The sequence below is a fragment of the Drosophila montana genome, unplaced genomic scaffold (assembly GCF_035044405.1).
Source record: "Drosophila montana isolate Dmon_TW-CO22-7 unplaced genomic scaffold, ASM3504440v1 contig_3286_1, whole genome shotgun sequence".
In the NCBI taxonomy this organism is placed as follows: domain Eukaryota; kingdom Metazoa; phylum Arthropoda; class Insecta; order Diptera; family Drosophilidae; genus Drosophila; species Drosophila montana.
The window spans coordinates 345,672-367,669 of record NW_026998170.1 but is presented as its reverse complement, the minus strand read 5'-3'; the positions used below and the strand labels follow the sequence as shown (position 1 = coordinate 367,669).

The 21,998-nt window shown below is 36.8% G+C and overlaps 2 protein-coding genes across 8 annotated transcripts in view; both read right to left on the bottom strand.

The window, feature by feature from the left end:
- Positions 1 to 1,566, bottom strand: part of Hnf4 (Hepatocyte nuclear factor 4) — a 30,346-nt gene extending 28,780 nt beyond the window's left edge. The window contains exon 1 of one of the 2 annotated variants that reach the window (XM_064690828.1): positions 296 to 1,566. The gene's annotated coding sequence lies outside the window, so the exon portion shown is untranslated. The remainder of the gene's footprint in view (positions 1 to 295) is intronic. The other variant, XM_064690830.1, reaches the window with a different exon arrangement.
- Positions 1,567 to 2,035: 469 nt separating this feature from the next.
- The window catches only part of raw, a 50,081-nt gene continuing 30,118 nt past the window's right edge, over positions 2,036 to 21,998 (bottom strand). For 3 of the 6 annotated variants that reach the window (XM_064690855.1, XM_064690853.1, XM_064690858.1), the window contains 8 exons: positions 7,126 to 7,232; positions 6,952 to 7,063; positions 6,525 to 6,888; positions 6,246 to 6,460; positions 6,023 to 6,181; positions 4,466 to 4,899; positions 3,460 to 4,397; positions 2,036 to 2,767 (listed from right to left, as the gene is read on the bottom strand). In XM_064690855.1, coding sequence (XP_064546925.1) covers positions 2,612 to 2,767; positions 3,460 to 4,397; positions 4,466 to 4,899; positions 6,023 to 6,181; positions 6,246 to 6,460; positions 6,525 to 6,888; positions 6,952 to 7,063; positions 7,126 to 7,232 — 2,485 coding nt within the window. In that variant the 3' untranslated portion in view covers positions 2,036 to 2,611. Of the gene's footprint in view, positions 2,768 to 3,459; positions 4,398 to 4,465; positions 4,900 to 6,022; positions 6,182 to 6,245; positions 6,461 to 6,524; positions 6,889 to 6,951; positions 7,064 to 7,125; positions 7,233 to 8,094; positions 8,229 to 8,765; positions 8,807 to 21,998 lie in introns of those variants that run through there. The other 3 variants (XM_064690854.1, XM_064690857.1, XM_064690856.1) reach the window with 3 other exon arrangements.

Here is a 21,998-nt window from a genome sequence, read left to right as displayed (position 1 = left end):
CCTAACATAATGTTAATCTCATTTAGTACAGTTTGTTTAACTATTGACAAGATTTTGCCGCATGCAAAGCTCTAAATGGGAAGCGGTCTTTTTGCACGCGACACACGTGTCCATGGTTGAATGGCAGTCAATATACTAAGCAAGACTAAAAGCTTAAATAACTAGAATGTTAAGCAAATGGGCAAAAATGCCATACACACAGATAAATACGCAAGTGTATGTGTGCATGTGTGTGTATGTGTGCGGTTACAGACAGTTACAGACACACACATGCACATGACATATGGAAACTTACTTGAAAGCTCGCCGTTGGAAGTAACAGTTGTTGTTGCTGCTGCTGTTATTTGCTGCAGTTACTTTTGTTTTTGCTATTGCTTTTGATTTTTATCGGGCGCACTTTAGCTGCCGCTGCCACTGCTGCTGTTGTTATGGCTGTTGACTCTAGTTGACCGCATGAATGAAAGCGAAGCAGAGCAGACGCACGAGCAGAGCGTCACACACTTGTTGATTTCCTTCCTATTTGTGCTTTTTTCATGGTTCGTCTTTATAATTGAAAGTTGTTGCCGCTATTTTTTTTATTTTTTTTTGGCACTCAAATCGTATTTTACACACTTGCTCACCACTATTTCTTATTGCTGTTTCTTTGTTTTGCTTTGGTTTTTTTATTATTATTATTTTTTTTACTATTGCACTTAAGCGGCTTGCGGTCGCATAATTGCCAGCCTTACTGTTGTTGTTTTGATATTCATTGTGTATATGTGTGTGTTTGTGTATTTGATGCTGCGCGCCAATTAAAGACGTAACGGCGAACACTTGCACATTAAAGTGATTTTTTCAGTTGCGACTCTGTCGCTGCATATTCATTTATATCAATCAAAAACGTTATGTATTTGTTATTGTTTTTGTTTTTGCTCGTTCTCAGTGCGACGTCGTCACTTGAACTCAACTACGGCTTCTGTCTGCAACGGTCGCCAGCGACGACAGCAACAAGTCCCCTCGAAGAGAGAGAGCGAGAAGGAGAGAGCGGCATGCAGTTATCACTCGGTCGCTCGCTCTGCCTCTCTTTCTTTGGCACGCTCACATCAACACTTGCACACAGCTCCTATGCTCACACACACACGCGCCCAGCAGCAACGCCGCTGTCGCTGTTACGTATTTGTTTTTGCAAAAATCAAACAATATATGTACATTTATTTTTGTTCACTTTTTTGTTAAAAAACACGTCAGAATTGCATAAAACGCGCGTGCTTGATTTTTTTAAAGCCAATATTTTACACACTTTGCATTATTTTAGCGGGGGCCCGCCGCTGTCAGTGGGTTGACTGAACCCACTCACACACAAACACACACACTCGGGCCTACTGGGCTAGACGGGGTACAATACGTACCAGAAACGAATGCGAGCAATGGGCGACTGAAATCAAAGTGGCAAAATTGAACGACAACGCGAATCGGTTGTAGAGTGAGGGAATGCCAAGAACGCAGCAACTGTCAGGCAGGCGAAACCAGATTTAAAGGGAATCTCAAACGCTTTATAAAATTGTCGTTTTTATTTTTTTACCATGTGCGTTTTAAAAGAAGCTACGCAAAAATAGCAACAAATCACAATTTAACAATATTTGTGCAGAGAGTAAGTTCGCGCTCTCTCTCTCTCCCTCTCTCACACACATATGTTGTGTACAACTCGCGAGTGTGTGTATGTTTGGGTCACTTGTCACGTCTCTTAGTGCGCCACACTGTGGGCGGCTGATCGAAAGTGAGCGCTGCCAGCTGTTTAAAAAAAAGTATCGATATAACAGCAATCGATATCAGTACGTCACTGTACAGTGCTACTACAACTGTAATAAAAGTGCTTGGGCAAGTGCTCTACGATCGGATGCTCGGGCTGCCAACTAGTTGGTGAATTGGCGCTTGGTGTATTATCTGGCAGCGCCGAACAGTGCTGCTAAATATTTCCATGTGTTACAGTGCTTTAAAACCTTTTAATTGTTATCAATTTGAATTTTCTGATATATTCATTTAAAGGGGATTGAAGTTTATGTTAGAAAAACTTGTTTATTGAGATATTTTTGCCTGCGGACTGGGTACAGTGGGCTACTAAATTATTATATATTTTAAGTATGTGTATATGGTTTTATGCTCACTAAATATAAAATATATTTGAATTCTTTACTTACATTTTATACGCTTCTCAGACGAATATTTGTATTTATAATATTTACAGTTGTTCAATTTAGCACATGAACGTGTACAATTATGGTATGTTAAATAAATAATAAATTAGCATAAAGCATAATGCTTTCTGTTGTTGGTTTGAAATGCGCTTCCTGGGCAACGACATTTTTCATTTACACTTTTACAATAATTATGGTATATTACGTATTTGTAGATATTATATGTATAAAGCATAGTGGGAACAGTAATGCGTAGCAAAGTTTAGTACAGTTTGCATAGCATAGAATTTGGATTAGACTTAAATACAATTAAGACACACTTGTTAAGTAAATTTTGTTTAAAGTTAAGACGTAAAAAAAAAACAAATATATAAATTGCACTAAGTATTAGATTTAGCTTAAAATTGTCACGTGCTGCAACTGAAACAGGTACGATTTTAGCAGCGCTCGCGATTGTTATACGCCTGCACCTTGGCCACGGTGCACTCGAGCGCCGCCTGGATGTCATTGAAAACGGGCACACCCTGCCGCTTGGCCAGATCGATGAGATACGAGCGACCCCGGTTGTAGTCCTTGATAGCCGCCACGGTTAGCTGCAAGCATTCCAAGTTAATTCTTAATAAAGTCTTTGCAAATATATCGGCAATATATATTTATATATATATATAAGCCATGACTAAGGACTAGATAAGACAATTCATTTTATTTTATTTTGTTTACTATTAACAGCTAATCGGAGCAAATTAATTCATATATTTCATATTTATTCAATTTTTATATATTTTTCTCCCAGCTTTTTCTTTTTTCGTGGTCTAAAATTGTTTCCCTTATAAAAATTAAAATTATTATAAAAATGAAAATCTAAGTTAACTGCTTGACTAGTTTTTCAAAGAAACAAATGATCTATTGACTGTTGACTTTATCTGATAAATATTGCTCAAGAATACTCAAGTATATAATTTATGAGATCGGAGATGATCTATAATTATCATTGCATTTGCAGTTAAGGAACTTGTAACTATTTAAATAGAATATTTAAATTAAATATAAAAAAGAATTTTGTAAAAAACAAAATATAAAATTATATTTAAGCTTGGCAAACATTATAAACGAACAATTAGTTTAGAAAATAGTATGTGTTCGACAAATTCCTATCCTTGAGCTCAGACAAGTGTCTCCTAAAGACTGTCCATAAAACACCCGAAGGAAAAATTTAAATTTGCCTTAGTTTTTGGTCATAGAGAGAATTTCCCTTATATTCATGATAATTTTCGTGTTTTCCTACCTTTTCACCGCCCAGCACACAATCCTCGGGCAGCATTTGTACGGCCAGCACCACGTTGTACATGAGTCCGATGCAGTGCGCCGCGAGGGTCATTGGGGCCAGGGAGCGCGTCTCGTTGGTGATGACAAAGAGCAGCACGCGGCTGGAATCCAACAGAGCCGGATTGTAGAGACTCTGGCGCACGGCCATGGGAGGCAGGGACCAGCTGAGCGACTCCTCGGCAACGGTGAGCTCCTCCTGTTCCTCCAGCTGCAGCTGATTGCCGCGACACTTTCGGCGCGTGCGCACAAACGAGCGCTGCTGCTGCTGTTGCTCCTGCTGACGTGCTGTGTCCTGCGTGGCGGCCGCTCCAGCCGTTCGCTCCTGCGTCGACAGCTGCTGCTGCTGCTGCTGCTGCTGTATGCTCTCGTGGAGCGCGGGCGTGTGAAAGGTGACGCCCTTGGCCTGCAGATAGGGCGCAGCCAGCTGTTGGCGCCATTTGGTGCGCACGACGCAGCTGCCGCCAAGATAGACGTCGCGCAGATCCAGACCGGAACAGCATAGAGCATCGCCGCCGCTGGCTAGGGAACTGCTGCTGGAGAAGACCGAATCATTCGAATCGCTCTCCTCCTCCTCCTGAGTGGCGGGCGCCGGCGTCGCATTACTGCTGACAGCCATAAACGGTTTGGTTTCTATCGTTTTGGTTGTGATTATTTCAGTTGTTTCAATCGATTCGACATTCAGCATTATCTGTGGCTGTGCTTTTTTACCTAATGCTGCCGTGCTGCTCGGCTGCGGCGACGAGGTGCCGCTGTCCCGACTGCGGCTCAGCTGCTCAAACAAGCTCTGGCGCTCGAAATCGTGGCCAATGCCGCTGCTGCTATTCGATGGAACGCTGGCATTGCTCGAGGTGCGCGAAATATTCTTGCTGGCCGCGTAATAAATGTCCACATCAGGAGCTACATAACCATTTAGAGAGCAGGATTAGTTAGGGTTTCCATATACGTATATATTTATATATTCTCACCATTGGTAAAGTAAACCTGCGGCGGCGGCACATTTGTGCCTTTGATGGGCGATATGCAGCCGCTCTCGTGGATCTCCTGCTGCAGCACCGACAGATACGCTGAGATGACACAGAATAGATCGAAATCGATGAGCTCGTGGTTTGGCATGACGGGCGTATTGTGGCAATTTGGCTGTCGAACTGCTGCCTTTCGCTTCTCCTCGTCCTCCTCCTCCTCCTCTGCCTCCTCCTCTAGATTCAGCTCGCCTCCAGCCTTTGTACTATGCGTTTGAAGCAGCTTCAATGATTCGCGTTGGTTGATTATTATCTTAGTTAGATTATCTAAATTAACTAAACTCTGAGCATAGCCTAAAAATAAGAGAGCACGTTTACACTGTTCCACAGTGAGTAGTTCGCTTTGGGGATTCACGCGATCAAAGGCGCCGCGTACGGTACTGTAAGGATAATAAAAGAAAAAAAAAACATGAGTGCGAATTACATATTAAATTCTTATTCTAAATTTGATATTGTCTTTGTATACTATTCAATTACATTCCAAAATACATTTATTTTAAATATTAATAGGTTGTTTAGATAAGTGTTTATCTGTGTTTAATGGAAGAAGGGAAAAGGAAGACCATATTTAAATTGAACCTTTTTACTTTGCTTCGCAAACATTTTTTAAAATAAAATTTATATGTGTCGACTATCTAGAAATGCTTATTAATGAGATCAGCTACTTAAACGGGCAAATTAGTAGGTTTTATTTGTATATCCTAATGTCTTTATATATGCAACAGTTAAAAAAGATTTTAATTGTATACTTTACAGTTCAAAAACCTGAAACTATTCTACAAGACTAATTTTACTAAGTTGTTTTTAATATATCTAAATATAAGCATTTTAACTTTTAATAAGTTGTTTTAGTTTTTAAATTGTTTATTACAATCTCTAAAAAGATGTGTCTTGTATTTAATTATTAGTTGTAAATAGAAAAAGTTAACATAAGTATTTGCAGTTTTCTCTATATTTGTTATCTGATTTTGAATACAGACTGTTGTACTAGACTTTTCTTTCATGTAAGACTAAGACTATATACTAAGACTATCTAAATAGTTTAGAAAAGCTGACTTTATTCGAGAAAGCAAAGATTCCGAGCAGAATATTCTGTAATGCTAGTTGTAATCATCACAGACAACCCGAAATGGTTCATGCAAAATATAGTTAGATGAACATAATTTAAGCGATAAAGGCGTATAATTACGTGTTAGACTCGATTTCGTCCAATTAACTTATGAACAAATATTATACCGAGCATAATTCTACGTTTAATTAAAGAAGGAAGCTTAATGATCAAAAGTCTACTTGAGTATACCCCTAACTACACACGAAAATCAGAGTTTAAAACCAAAGCTAACAAATATAATTATATTAGAATATAACATTCTTTTTAAATAAATATATTTAACATATCACAATAGAATCTACTATTAGATCTATGCCATAAAAAGCCTACTAGCAATTTATAAATTTATCCCAAAATGCGGACGAACCATCATTCAAATAAAAAATACTCACTCTAATATAGAAGATATTTTGGACGGTGGATCTCTGATGCCAGACAAGATTTCCTTGGTGCGCTGCAGACCAGATGGTATATTATCCAACACTGGCAAACCGCGACGGGAGACCAGCTCCTTAAGTATCAGTTGATTGCGATTTAAATCGAGGTATTCTCTGTAAAGGAAAAAGGGTTAATTTGTGATCAACTTTGGAGCGGATTCAGGATCCAGAAACATACTGATGCGAAATAGGCTCGTTGAGGATATTCTGATTTGGTTTATACGGATGCAAAACCAACACCAGCTGCTTGCAGTTTTGACCCGCTATGTGTGCCGCCTCGATGGCACCAGCAGATGCGCGTGTTTCCGAATCCATAACAAAGAATAATACGCGTGCCTTTTCCTTGGCTCGATGCTCCAGTTCAATGAGATCTGGCGTCCAATCGGATACTTGCTGCACATCGCAAAATAGAATATAGTTAATAAAGAGTCTGGCTGCAAAAGTTTGGCTCACTTACAGGATTGTAGAATGAAATGCCCAGCTCCTTGAGTGCGGGTATGGCGACATCCGCACGCCAGGTGGTTGGATTGCAGGAGCCACCGAGAAACACCTCGACGGGCTCGTTGTTGGCATTCTTTTTCTTCTTGGTGTCGTCGACGCTGCTAAAGGACTTTGTACTGCGCAGCTCAGTGCCATAATTGTCCGACTTCTTATTGTAATGCATGGAGGCAGGTGTTGTGGTTGCGGCTTGCAAAGGCATTTGCGTTTTGCTGGAGCTATCTGCCGCTTGGCTGGCATCGTCCTGCTGCTGCAGTAGAGAGCTTGAGAGTTGTTGGTACCTAACATCACAGAAGTTTGATGCATTCGATATTGTTGAGGCGCTAAGGAAGCAGAGTTTATGTTTTTATTAAAGTTTCTCAAATTTGAACTGCAGCAAAACTCACCGAAAACGCTTCAAGTCCGCAGCTAGCACACAAAATTGTCCAAAAGTCAGGCCGTTTGCCTGTCCCCGGCCTTTGCGTGCCACTTTCTTGGCCGTTTGCAGCATTTCGCAGACTGTTTCAAAAGAATTTAAATTAATTCATTTGAATTATATACATTTTCTGATTGTTACTTACTCTGCTTTTGGCTGGGATGAAAGCTTAGCTCGTGGAAGAGCTCCTGTGTGCGCTCGTCGGGCACCACATTGCAGCGCGCCTTAGATCTCCAGGCATTCAGAACTTCTCTGCAAGTGCAAGAAATGGGAAAATAAAGTTATTCAGAAAGAAAGTCAAGCACTAATTACTAATTATATGTAATTTTGTTAAAATCAAACAACTATTAACAACTTAATCCTAGTTGCTCCTTCTATCACACACACTGTTGCCGCCTCTCTATGCAATTCTCATGGCTAATTGATTTTAATTTAAGTACGTGTGTATACAAAAATTATATATTAATAGTTTTTTCTCACTCTCTTAAATATGAATTGCCTTTCCATGCGATTGTTGGCCTCAAGTAAGTCTATATTTGAACAATTGTATTGAATCAAGAAAATATTTCATAAAGGTTGCCTTATCACTAGATGATTAATATAAGTTAGCAAGCACATTTAAATATTGTAAAATTGTAAAAAGTGAATACGTATTAAATGAATTTTAATTCAAGTAAAATAAAAAAGTCAATGCAGGAACCCAATAAAATTTTTACTACCTGTCTTAACAAATGCCTTACAACACTTTCCTTATATGTATGTATGTAGATGAGAATATCAATGAACGGAGCGAAGGACAAAACACAACATGAGTATAAAAAAAATGAAACAACGTCGAGCGTTGTAAGAAAAACAAAACAGAAATAAAACAAAACAAACGCAAAAAAGTGGTGAGCTATAAATGTTGAAGTGGTTTTCAATAGGAATCGGATGCGAGGCACGTTCCATGTTTCGAGAACGCCAAAACGAGTCAAAATCGCGTCAAATTCAGCGTTTAAGTGCCGAAACGAGAACTTGCCCATAAAAAGAAAACGAGAAAAATCGTGCTAAATCAAAAACAATGCATTAAAAGATGGCTGTAAAAAATGGGGAAAAACTAAGAAATGCGTTTTACGTTATTTCTGTTGTGGCCGCTGTGGCAGCCTCCTTCATTGCGGCAGCTGCGCAGTCTGCTTCCGCGTTTCCTGCCACAGATTGGCAGCAAGACACCAGCAGCAACAACAACAACAACAACGATAACAACGACGACAACGACGACGACGACAGCGAAAACAACGGCAATTGCATCATTTGTGCAGCGAGCTAAAGAAATGTTTTGTATATTGCAAATATTGCGCATACGTAGCGTGTGCCAGAGCAAAATATTATAATATATGTACACACACAAATGTATATAGAGCTGTTATTAAATGCGCTTATGGGCGACTCAAACTGGGCAAATAATATTTCGCGACGCAGTTACTTGATTTCCATTTCATTTTTAAATATATTTTTACACACGCACACACACACACACACGCACACAGACGGGAGCTTGTGCTGGCATATAATATGTTTTGTTTAATAATAAATTTTGTTTTCGTGAAATGGAAATCGGCAAAAGTGATATCATACACAATTTAAATTGTAAAAGCAATTTCGTAAACAAAAACAAAAGAGAAACAATTCGTTTTCTTTGGCAGCAAAAGATAAAAACTATTAACAAGTCAATTGAATTGTAGTTAAGTAAAAATCAATGAATTCTAAATGCACTGGCAAAAGTAGAAATAATATATAAGCGCACACGTTTTTATTTTGTTTTCAATTAGTCGTGCGCCCATTGAGCTACGCTTGGCGACTAAATTTGGTTTGCGATTCAACATTTTTGCTTCCCACTTTAATCCCACTTTGGGCACACAATCAGCCTTATCAGCTGCCAATGACAGCGGTCCGAGCAGCTGACGTCAAGTCCAGCGCTTCAATGTCGACCATGGCAAATTTAGACATAAACAAATTAATAGCTAATTAAGCGCTAGCTGATAAACATAATGGGCAAATAAATTGCAAACGCAAGTTAAAAGTCTGAAAGCTATTTAATAATACTTTCCAGTTGAGCTTTATTTGACGTTTATGTCAAAAGCATTTTGTCATTAAATTGCTAAATATTTTTATAACAATTCGCAGCTTATAAAAGTGAAGACAACGCTTCTGTAAACGTCGTAAAAATAAAATAAAGATAAGACACAAATTAGAAATAACCAAAAAAGCTCGACTTGGAAATACCTTCACTAAATTGAAGATTATTTTAAACAAAATTTGTTTTTATTTTAAGCGTATGATTTTTTATTTTTGATTTAGAGTTTTATTTATTGCTTCAACAATCTATAATTGTTGATTTAAAGTTGCCATAAAAAAATACTTCGATAATAATCGCATTCGAGTGTGTTTTGGGCGGGGTAAAAATTTAATAATTAATACGCCTGGATTTACCAATTGATATAAATATTAATTATTGTCAAGAACTTTAAATTATTTTTTTTTGAGGTTTGATTGCTAATTGATAGAAATATTGATCATATCATCAAATATATTATTATAATTAAATTTACACTATTTAAAAAATAATCGTTAACTATTATTAAAGGTAATGTTTTGATTACATTAATAAAGGCATCTTTTTAAAGTTATTGAATTTATTTTAGTAATTTAATTAAATAAATAAAAATATAATATTTAGTTTAATTTAATTAGATTATATTTGTTATTCAGCTAAAGTTGTCAAAAAATTATTAAAATAATATTAATTCAATAAGTTAAGGCGTTTAAAAAGATTTCTATAAGGCGTATACTCCATAAACTAAAGTCTTAAGCAAATTATGTTTTTAAAGAAACACCTTTAGTAAATTATTAATCTTCCAAAATTGTCTGTAGTTCGCACATGTGAACTCCTTATAAGTTGCCTACTTGATACGCATTTGATATACCCTGTTGACTTGCCTCTAGGTTTGGGCATACAAATCGGACTAAATATAACGCCCAATTAGCAAATATGTTGCGGTTGCCATTTCGGCTGTTGTTTTTAACTCTTTTTTATGGTTTATGGCCATAAGACACAGAGGCAGAGGCAGAGGCAGGGTGACAACATTTTTATGGCTAAACAAACTAGTCTGGTTGTTTGCAGCTACCCACACGAGGTAAATATTAAAAAAAAAAAGGAACATTAAATTATAAGCTATGCTCAAAATTTGCCATAAAAACTCGCAAAAAATGACACATGTTGAGCAACAGCCGAGAAGTGAGAGAATTGCAAATGCAAATGGGGATTATGTCATTGCCAAGAAACTGACTGGCAATAGAGACCCAAAGGCGGCCAACAAGTGCAGGCGGATCCGTTGGCTGGTCAAAACATGTCTAGAGAGCAAAAGAGATGGCCAGCGAGAGTGGGGGGTTAGGGAGAGAGAAAGAGAGAGAGAGAGAGGGAAGGCGAGTGGGCCAGAAAGATGCCAATTACATGACTGCATCAGCGCGGCAAAGCCCAGACACATGTTGGCCAATAAGATGGCACGCCCACACATCTAGAGGCAGATAGACCGAAGGGGGGGGGGGCGGAAGGGGGGATATACGGCTCTTGGCAACGCTCAAGTGTTGACCACCACACTAAATTTGGCATTTTAATGAGATGGGGCTCTATTTTTGGGAGCGCTTTCTGTCTCGATCTCCATTCCGATCTCGTTTTCGTTTGCCGCGTGGGCGCTGCTGCTGCAGGTTGCGCCATCAACATATTTGGGTTTTTCGGTTCTTTTATTTGATTTTTTTTAACGGCAAACAGACGCAACAAATTTTATGTTTTGTTTACAAAAGTTGGTTGAGAATTCACGAAATACACGTATTGCCCAGATGTTGAAAGATTTCCGGCATAGCACACACTCAATGAGGAAGTGCAATTATCAGAGAAGTTACTTGCTTATACGTCAAATGCAGCCTCCTCTTCTTTATGCTCGGTATTTCGAGTATGCGTCAACATTATTTTCGAGGCACTGTATATAATTAGGGAGTTCTTCTGCTATACAAAATTTGAGCCCAAATACCCTGTTTATTTTATTTAGGAAACCATTAACATGTGCAGCCACATTTTGGCCTCAAGCGCTGTATATAATGTACGAGTCCGTCTGCTATAAGAAATGTGAAATCTTTTTCTAATACCCTGTGTTTTTTTTAAGTATGCATACACATATGCAGCAACAGATTTGCCTGAAAGACTGTATTTATAAGAAATGTGAGTGCTCTTAAAAATACCCTGTTTATTTTGAATTTATGTATGTACATATATACGTGAACCTCAACATTTATGTCTGAAGCACGGTATATAATTTACGTGTTCTTTTACTATAAGAAATATGAACCTTTTCCTAATACCCTGTATTCTTGTTTTACGTAAAAGTTTTCTTGCTGCCTTCTTTTTTTGTTGTTGTTACGAGCCCATTTGTTAATATTAATATTATATTAAATATTCGCTGAGTTTGATGAAGATTATATATTAAAAGTTGTATCTGTTGAGTACATCTCACTCATACTTTACTTTACTGATAAGTATAGGATAACTGAATGTCGAGCATTTTGGAAGTTTATAGCACTGTTTACTTGGTTTTTACGGCGGTTTCGATAGTATGCCGGCTACTGACTACTTCTACTGTGATTCACGGCTGCGTGATGAAATTCTGTACGCAGTTCTAAGAACTTGACATGATGAGCCAATTTGCCCGGCCCCCATCGGGGACTGCATTTGTGATAAACAAGTTTTCGCGTTCTTCTTCGGGTTTATTTTATTTTTTTAAATTTTTTTTTCGTTTGGTCTTGGCTAAGGCCTTGCATTCATAAACAATCAACAGTGGGACAGATACGATAATAACGCGCAATAAATAATAAATGAGAGCGGGACAGAGAAAGTGAGATAAGTATCTGTAAAATCCGTTTGTAAACAACATTCACGCCAGTTAACCGGAAATAGGTAGAAATGGCAAGCGCCTGAAGAGAATTGTCTGCGGATAAGCTCCAATTAATATATAGACCTTTATATTTATATAGGACACATATGTATGTGTGTGTGTACATAAATATGAGTTCTACGTGCTTCTGATAGCGTGGCCCTTGGCGACAATTTGTGAATCAGTTGAGACAATCTATAATGTGGTATAGGCCTCATATCGCTGCGATAAGAAATCTGCGGAAATACAATCTTTGGCGCAGATCTTTTGTAAAAACCAAAGACGTCATATTTCGTATTTAATAACTTTACAATGCCATATTTAATGCCAATATTTAATAGACTCCAGACAGGTTGATGATCTGTTCATTAAGTGTGTTCTTTTTATGGGCGAATGACTAACTGTTTAGTTAGTTTTTAGTTAGACATCACATCATTTACATTATCATAAAGACTATTAACTTTTTCAACGTTAAATAACGCGTGTCATTCACCCAACTCAGCAAACGATTAAATATCTATTCGTGATTCTAATCAAATTCAACAGTTAATTAATTTTCTCTATTAACAGTAAGTGTTTTTCCACTTCAGTACCTCTTCAATTCGAATATTATCTTTTATCTTTATTAATATTAAAAAGTAGTAAGCAATTGGTTTATTATATTCCGGATAATAAGCTGAGGCAGTGCAAGCACTTATCCGCTTAGAAGAGTTACATGATCAGACTTTATGCACTGTTATCCAGTAAGCGATAAATAATGCCTTATCCGTTGTTCTACTGGATAAAAAGCTTAGTTACCTCAAGCCCTTATCGGTACAGTAGATTCAATTGATAATGGAATTATCTCGTGTAATCCAGTTATCGCTAAATTGAATAATATTCTATATAAAGCTTTAAAATCATAAGTAATTATCCGCGTTTATGCATGGCTTAAGTTAAATTAATTTAAAGAAATCCCACTTGAAAACCTATTAATCCACTCCTAATAAAGCTCATTCATTAGAGTATTATCCACAATTTAACTATGACGCAGAAGCACTCAAAATACAAAATGCGTAGCTATATTTTATGGTTTCATCTTAAATTTAAGCTTCCGATGCTACTTAAATGACTAATACCCTGAGAAAGTCGATGGAATCAATCCATAAATTTAATTACAAACGTCTGGAGTCTTCGGGCCTTACTCGCGTCTAACCAAGCATTCACTCATTCAGTCAAAGGCCTTAATCCGGCATAATTAAACAGTCATAAAGAGATATATAAACGAATGACAAGCAAATCCTTGATTATAAATAAAAGCCCCAATTTGTTAAACGTACAACAAGCGGATAAGCTGTACGAATGTCAATAGGAAAATAAATGAAAACATTTGTGGCTATCCGAACAGCTTGTTTCCACCGGATAAGCGCGCAATGTCATAAGTCAGATCTATCATAATGCTTAAGCCAGATGGATACATCCGCAAATGCTAAATTTACGTAGACAAAAAATATGTTACTGCAAATGCAATTATCTGTTGGCCTGGGGCCAAATCAAGTGACGTCGTACGAAACCTATTAAATACATATAAAAAATAAAATATTATCAAGAAGAAAATAAAATAATGCAACTGCATAAATGATTTCATTGACCCACGCGCGAGTGCCTTACAAATGAGTAATAAACAATTTCCGAATGCAATTAAGCAAGAGACAAATGTACATTGAACTTTAAATGGCGCTGATGAGCCAGCTGATGATGATGATATTCGTGATCATCATGACGGTGATGTCTGATGTTGCATGTCATGCCAGAGAGTCAGACAGAATGGAAGATTGGGTGGGGGAGGTGCAGAGCGCAAGAACTGTATAAACAATAGGCGCCTAAACAAATCACTGAGCACACATTTGCATTTAACAGCTTGTAAATTAAATCACAAAGCACACACACACACATCGCACACGCACACGCACATACATACACACACACACGCACGCACACACGCCCGCCCTGTGAGCAAAATATTTGCATACAAATCTGCAAAACAACATGCCGCTACACATGTCAAATAGTGCTGAGCTTTGGTCTGCCTTATGTAGATGAAGATTAATCAGCAGACAGCTATGTCAGTTAGCAGCTGGTTGCAGTGTACCCGACTATGGCAATGCCCTGTAGGAATATATTGATTTTCAATTTATATTTAAGAATCCATTTTTGATTTTTAATTTTTAAGCTATTTTGGGATTTCTTTATATTTCTCAATTAACGAAACCTGACTATGAAAATTTAAATGAACAAATTTTAAAATGGAAATTTTAACTCTGAAGTTTGATCAACAGCATGACATGCTCTCTAAAGTAGTTGTGTCACTTTTTTAAAAGATTGTATATTGGCAAAAATTAAATATGTTGCTTTTTTTCTTATGGAAATAAGACTTATAGCTTACACAGAAAATAAAAATTGGCTAATATTTCTTCCGACATGTTCGTGTTACCAACATTAAGCGGAACACAAATGTCTTTAATATATCATCATAATGTATTAGATACAGGGTATAAAATTCATTCGCGTATAAGAAAAACAAGTGAACAAGAGGTGTGTTAAATTTGTTTGCACAACACTCGTGGCGCCCGGGCTACAGAGCTACAGGTAGTCAGCCGCCCGCCGCCTGGTCAGTTCACAGTTCCCAGCCAGGTTGCAGCTGCTCGACGACGCCGCCGACTCGATTCAATAAAGTATCAACACACGCACGTACACACACACACACACACACATACAGTCACACTCACGCAAACAAACGCTCACAGCCAAAGCAATAATCGATGATGAGGTCATAACTAATAATAAAAATGACGCCGCTCTGAGAGCAGCCGCGAGCAAAGCACATGGCAAAAGCCATAAGAGCAAAGAGCACTAATGAGCAGAAAAGCAACTTGAGGAAATAGCGCAAAGAACTTTAAACGACGCTCTCGCGCTCTCGCACAGCCTGGCAGTGGGTGCTCTCCTACTTACGAGAGCGGAATTGGCCCAACAGCTGTTTTTGGTGGGCCCGTTTTAGAGGCCAGGCACAGATTTTTGTTAACACCTTCACTTAAGAACGCCTCATATTTATATTTATTTAATATTTGTCGCAACTTTATCGTTATCACATCAATGCTTGGCCGCAACTGACGTCATGTCGTTGCTCTTTGAACTTTCGAGCATTTATCGCATATCTCATACAGAGATTGCGGTCTCTTTCACTGGACACGGCACTCTGTCAATAAATCAAAGTCTTAATACCCTAATGGGTACGAGAAATGTCTGCTTGACATAAACGTCGAAAAGATATTAAGGTAATCAATTGTACTGATTGAGGGTACGTGTGGAATTTTATCTTCCTAAAAAGTTTGGCAATATTGTAGCTAAGACAAAACATTCGCTAGATAAAAAAAAGGCCAGAATGAAAAAACAACTAAAACAAATATCTAATAACATTTTTTTAAGATTTTTATAATCTTTTATGTTTTCCTAGCTCTTTAAAAGTTTATAAGGTATAGAAGGGCTTGTAAACTCTAAAAATATTTCAAAACTTTGTTATTTAAAAGAAATCAGTCAAATCTTTAAATAAAGACTATGGAACCCAAAATCTAAACATTTTTTTTTAACTCAGCCGAGAAAAGATCAACAATAATGTAAGAACTTAATTTAAAAAAAAAATCATTTTCATATTTCGAAAATTTCAGGATTTCAAAAATTGCCTTTACCAATGTTTGAGCTTTACATATCTGCTCTGTAAATGGTAGCCAAGCTGTTTTAATCAAACTACCCAATAGAATAAAAAACACACAGTATTTTTCTCTCATCATGGATATCTTATCAAGTGGCAAGATAGTTCTTATGAGTATGAGCCCGAACTTAATAAATATCTAAACATTTATAAGCGCCAATCGGTTTGTCAAAACAGCTTGTCGTTGCTTTCAATGAAACTTGAAATAAGTTAACAAAGGAAAGCCTACCCCAAGTAAAGCCCATATCTGCTCGAATTGGATGTTTATTTATAACGCTGCCTTAATGCGAACCCCCATACTACGACCGTCTGGCAGATATCTATTTAAAGACAATCAAAACATGATTCCAACTTGGGGGGGCATTACTTTCCCCACGCCACACTAAGACACGCCGCTCGCTGACACGATAGATAGCTTTGTGGTTATTGACACAGAGATGACTATCGCATTAACAAAAAACATAATAGTGCTGATAATGATAATGAAGACGACGTTGATGATCATTGTGTAGTTTTCTTTCGGGTTCTGCGCTTTGTTTAGACCATGGCGGCATGTCGTTGTCCTATAACCTTTTTGGCTTTAATTTAAAAGTGACATCAACATTTATTTTTAAGTTACATACCGAATGCTCTTTCACTCGTTAACATTTTGCCTGCTCTTCATATATATATGTATATATATAATTTTTTTTATATATTTTTTGCTTTTCTTATTCGTTGCCCATTTTTGTATTTATTTGTGTGCCAAAATTGTAGCGTAGCTATGATATCACTTGGCAGTAATTTGTTATGTTTTTGTTGAATTTTTCATTTCTTTTTTTGGCTAAAGTATTTTTTTGTTTAGAGTTCCATCAAGGTAAAAGTAGGTTTTTGTTTTTAAATGGCCTTTTGGGCTCTGCTTCTCTGCTTCTCTGCTTCTTACCCACTATTTGTCAATCACAACCACAATTCGAGCTATCGACAAGCCATAATCTAATCTAAACAATACCCCAAGAGTTATATAGCTATATGGGCGAATGTGCTGAGCTTTTCATGTCAGCTGCTCGAGCAGTTTTTTTCTAAGGCTTTTTACTCGACCTTGATGTGCTATGAATTTGATGGTTTTTATACTTTTTTGAAATATCATCGCAATGCTTTTGGCCAAACAGCTGGTCAAGCAGTTCGGTTCGGTTCCAGGAATTCGTTTTGTTTTTAATCGGTAAAGGACGGTCGAAAGCGTTCCCTGAAACAAACACAAATGAATGATTCAATCTAAACCATTTGCCCCCCAATTTATGTTAAACAAACAAATGTTTTTATCGAAATGCTATTCCATGTAAGAACATAATACCATGCATATATGTAGAATTATATGTTTATGCTAAGTAGTAGGGACTTTTGCGGAAGACTCAGAAGAATTCCAGAACTTAAATTTGTGGTACAAATGTGGTACATATCTATTTCGTATAATAGTTCTTCATTGTATTCGTTTAAAAAAATATCTAAATCTAAATCTAGCTCCAAAAGAAATTATATTAATTGTTGTACCAAGTCGAAATCTGATTTTTTAAGAATCTCTGATTATTTTAAAGGAAATTAAACAAATATTTGATCAGTTAGGGCGCACGTGCAAAAGCTTATATTACTTCAAATATTGATGGATTGTTTTTATATTAACATTTTTGGGTTGGCTGGAAATGGCAAGGCATAAGAAATTGATTAATTGTTTAAAAATGTAAATGTAGAGAAAGATTCCTCAAAATTGGCATAAATTGTGCTCAAGATAAAGGGTTCTATGCTCTTTTAATGAACTTGAGAAATGGGCCCGCTTTTGGAATTCCCCGAGAACCTAGCAGCGCGTGGGTTGAAGAATTAACCGATTTTTCTTATTTTTTTCTATGGTTCTTTAAATAAAGCTTAATATTGTTTTATGCTCACAAATGTTTATATTATACTATTTTATTTATAATAAATATTTATATCACTTCTATATTATATATTTTGAATATGAATTCAAATAAATAGAAATACTAAGAAATCTCTAAAAGATACATATGAATGCAAATATTTGCCTGAATCGTATAATACTTCTGCTTACCAAGGGAACTACTAGTTGTTGCTTCTCTTCTTAGTTTTAGAAAAATTCCTGCCACACCAAGAAATATGTTATAGTTAAGTATAGTTTAAATAATGACTATACATTCCGAACTTCAGCTTTGGTTATGTATATTGAAATCTACTTTTTACTATACCGCCAACTTTAGTTATATCGGATTCAAAAATAAACCACAAAAAATACACCACATACGCGACGACACGACGTGTCCGCATTAAAACATACTTTAAAAAAATGTATAAATTGTTCTTGTTTATATGGTATTTATCAACTTCCGGGCCGAAGGATAAGTGAGAACCGCGAGAACCGTAAAACCAGATACCAGAAATACGAGACAAGTACCGCACTTTAGAGGCGCACACGGGCAACTGAATATTGAATGCGGTTGCAGTGTATTATCGGGAAGTCGCAAACCCCTACAAAAAGAAAAAAAAAACAACAACAACAGGAGAAACAACAACAACAAAGCCATGCAAAATGTGCTCAATGAAATGCCGATTAAAGTAGTAAAAATTAATTTTTGTCGTATTTATTTTTTTTAATGGCGCACGAATTTTGATGTCATGGCAAATATTGTATGCGCTGAGTAGCTGGGATTAGACATATTTATATGTTATTATTTATAGGCATTACAAGGCACCGCTTCGGTTAATATTGTGTTAAATTACTAATTAAGCGGACCACTCAAGCGAGACATAGAGAGAGGGGGCGAGAGAGAGAGTGTATGTTCTCTCTCTCTCTATCTATCTCTGGAGCAATGTTACGGCCTGTTGGCATTTGATGATGTCATGAATTATCGTTTTCTGATTGAAAGTATCGATAGCGACCAGTCGAACCGTCGACCAGTCGACCCGGACGACTGCCGACTCTGTCGGTTCAGAACAAAGCACCCCGCGTCAAACCCACAGATTGTCTGTCACATGCTACGAAATGAAGTTGTCATCGCCACATTTGGACGCTGTCGTCGTTACTTACTCCCCCGTGGAAAGCAATAGGGGCAATGTTGCTGGCAGCAGGGGAGGGGAGGGGAGGGGAGCGGGCTGTTTGGAGGGGTACGTCAATTTCGATTTTAAAGCACGCTATATAGGCTCAACAAAATTTTGGTCTGCGTCTAGTTATGAGGTCAACATTTCAAAAATAAATGGGTTACATGCGCCAAAGAACCGAAACCGACAAATTAGTATCAACCACACTTGATTGTGTGTGAATGAGTGTGTGCGTGTGTGAGAGTTGAGTGTGTGTGAGTGTGTGGGAGCATCGATTGTGTTGGTCATATGCGTAGAAAGTTGGTTCTAATCTCAAGCCAACAACAAAATAATAAAGTAATTTGCGCAAGGTTAGTTAGCCAGCTGCTGCTCTACACAAATGTTTTCTTCTTTTTTAGTATACCCCCTAGATGGCATAATTTTAGATGAGTTGTTAGAGAGATCTAGTTGTCTAAGGACTCGTGCATAAGATGGCAACATATAATCTATCTTCTAGGCTGCACTTCTGAAATTATGTGTTTTTGTAACCTGACAAAAATAAATTTGTGATAAACTAGTTTTTTATTTGATCTCAAATATGGTTTGAACTGTGTGTTAGAAAATTCTTGACATTTTATTGTATTTTTCCAGAGGCTAAAGTAATTATTATATTTTATTTGTATACATTTATATATTATAAGAATAAATATGTTTTTTCAAAAATTTGTTTACGTGAAAGACTCCTTTTCCTTTACTTGATGGATGACTGGATGTCTTAAAAGACCAATTTTTATTATATTTTGAACTTTTTTGTTGAACATTTTGAGAATTTTGATACAAAAAAAAGGCGTATATATATATATATATTTGTTTTGTAATTTGTTTTGAATAAAAGTCAATTCTCTGCATTCGGATTTACTTACATCGTGTTAATTCATGCTTTTTTTTTTGTTTTTATCGATAGGCTAGAGAAATACAATATTTATTTTTTTTTTATGTTTTTTAGAACTTTTAAACTAGAACATACTATATAGGTGTATACATGTTTCTCTAAAGATTTTCTTTATAATCATTCTAACCTAACACAACTATTACAATATTTCTCTAAGAAACAACTTGTGCTCTTTTATTTGTTATAAATTTAAATGAGATCGGAGAGCTTACAGGGTAACTAGCAAAGTTTCTATTGCCATTGTCGGCACATTAATTGATTTGTTTTTTTTTTTTCCAGCCATGTAAATAGGTGAAATGTGCAAAGTGAGTCAGTTGTGTGTGTTGCATGTGGATCGAACTCAGTTGAGCTCTGAGGTCATTTGCGGCGTTTCAATTAAACGAGCATTTGTCGGAGTGGAAGTGAATGGGACAGGTGTATACAGGTATCGAGTGGGTGTGACACAATCAAGAGTTTAGCGGGGCAAGCTTTAAAGCTGTAATGACTAATAAGGGCAAAGTCAAAAGCTTTGAAGCGGCAGTCTTTTATTGTTCAGTGCATAAGTCCAAGCCACGATCATGATCATAGAGTGAGATCATATGGGCAGACGCAAAGAATACAGTCACGCATTTTACATAGATTACTCATAATTTGATGCATGGTTGGATGAATAATCGACGGAAAGATTATTATAGACAGCCAGGTCAAGAGCCAGCACTCCAGAGATAGAGAGACAGAGTGAGCGCGGGAGAGAGATGAAAAAACAATCATTTTATTGTGATCAACAAATTCTTTATGGTGTATTGGATAAAAGAGGATAAGTTATCCTTAATTTTACATAGTACTAAATTCAAATACTGCTTTGTCAGACAATAGAGCATTTTTCAGTTTAATATTAGTATTCGAATTATCCGAAATGTTCAAAAAGCTCGACATCTCAGTAATTTTACATAGACTACTTGTTATTTGATGCTGGATGGGTAAAAGACAGAAAGATGATTATAGAAAGGCAAGTCAAACGCCAGCACTCCATAGAGAGAGAGAGAGTGAGAGAGATATTATAGTACAATCTTGATGGGGTATCGGATAAAAACGGATAAGTTAACCAGAGTTTGACAAAGTATTAAAGACCAGTGCACAGACAGCTTTGGCAGAGTATAGCTCATTTTGAGGTTTCATATTATACCGGATACATTATCCGAATTATCCGAAATGCTCAAAAAGCTCAACATCTGAGCAATAATACCACCACTCCTTCAAATTTGCAGTCGCATTCGATCGATTGCCATGCCTTTAAGCCTCGACGGCATTTAGCTACTGTCTTTAAACGGCATTCAATACTTTTGGAGTGCAAAAATACTTTAAGAACACAATCCCATTAAAATAATAGAGCTTCTGAAACGTCTATACGTCAATCATAAAATGCAGAACAATCGCAACGGCTCAGCCAAATCTGACAGCAGCCAAATACGCCTCCATACGAAAGAATTCTATAAACTTTTTCGTTTTGATTTAATTTGTTGGCCGTTTCTTGTTTTTCTTTTGGCGCTCACATGATTTAATGGGATTCCTTATATATATAGGCGCATTTGTATATTTCTTTTATTATTTTGCATTTATATATTGTTGAAAAAAGTTTTTACGATCATCTTTGCTAATTTGTGGCGCTTATTTGCCTTGCAAATTATGAAGTAGCCTCAGTTTCAGCGGACCTCAGTTTTCACACTTTCTTTCGACTACTTGGGCGGGTTTTATTTTTAGAAGCGCGTAAATACAGCGAAACGCTTCTGATTATAAATGCAAGAAATATGCAAAATAAAAACAAAAATTTGTTAAACAATAATTTTGCTTTTGTTTTCCATTTTTTTTTTTAATATTTTTTTTTTTGTATACAAACTTTGGCACTGAGAAACTCTTCGCGCAGAACATGAAAATCAAGTGCAATGCAAGAGCATAAACAAAACTGATCTATGGCCATGGGTGTTATGGAATGTGTGTATGAGGGTGTGTGTGTGTGTGCCAAAAATAGAGAAAACAAATGTTGGTGACTAGAAGAATGCACACAATACATACAAATATACATGCAGTGTATATAAGTACGCTTGCAAGCTGATCTTGACAAATATGTAAAATAAATTTTAAAAAAATAGTTACAAATTGGCTATCTATAATAGTTGGTCTGCACAGAATATTCCTGGCTGGGGTATACGGATAACATATATAAATATTGGGATAATAATTAAAAAGGCTTAAAGGCTCAAATGACTAGAAAATGCAATTCAGCCCGATCAAAAGTAAGAACTAAGAAGAGTAAG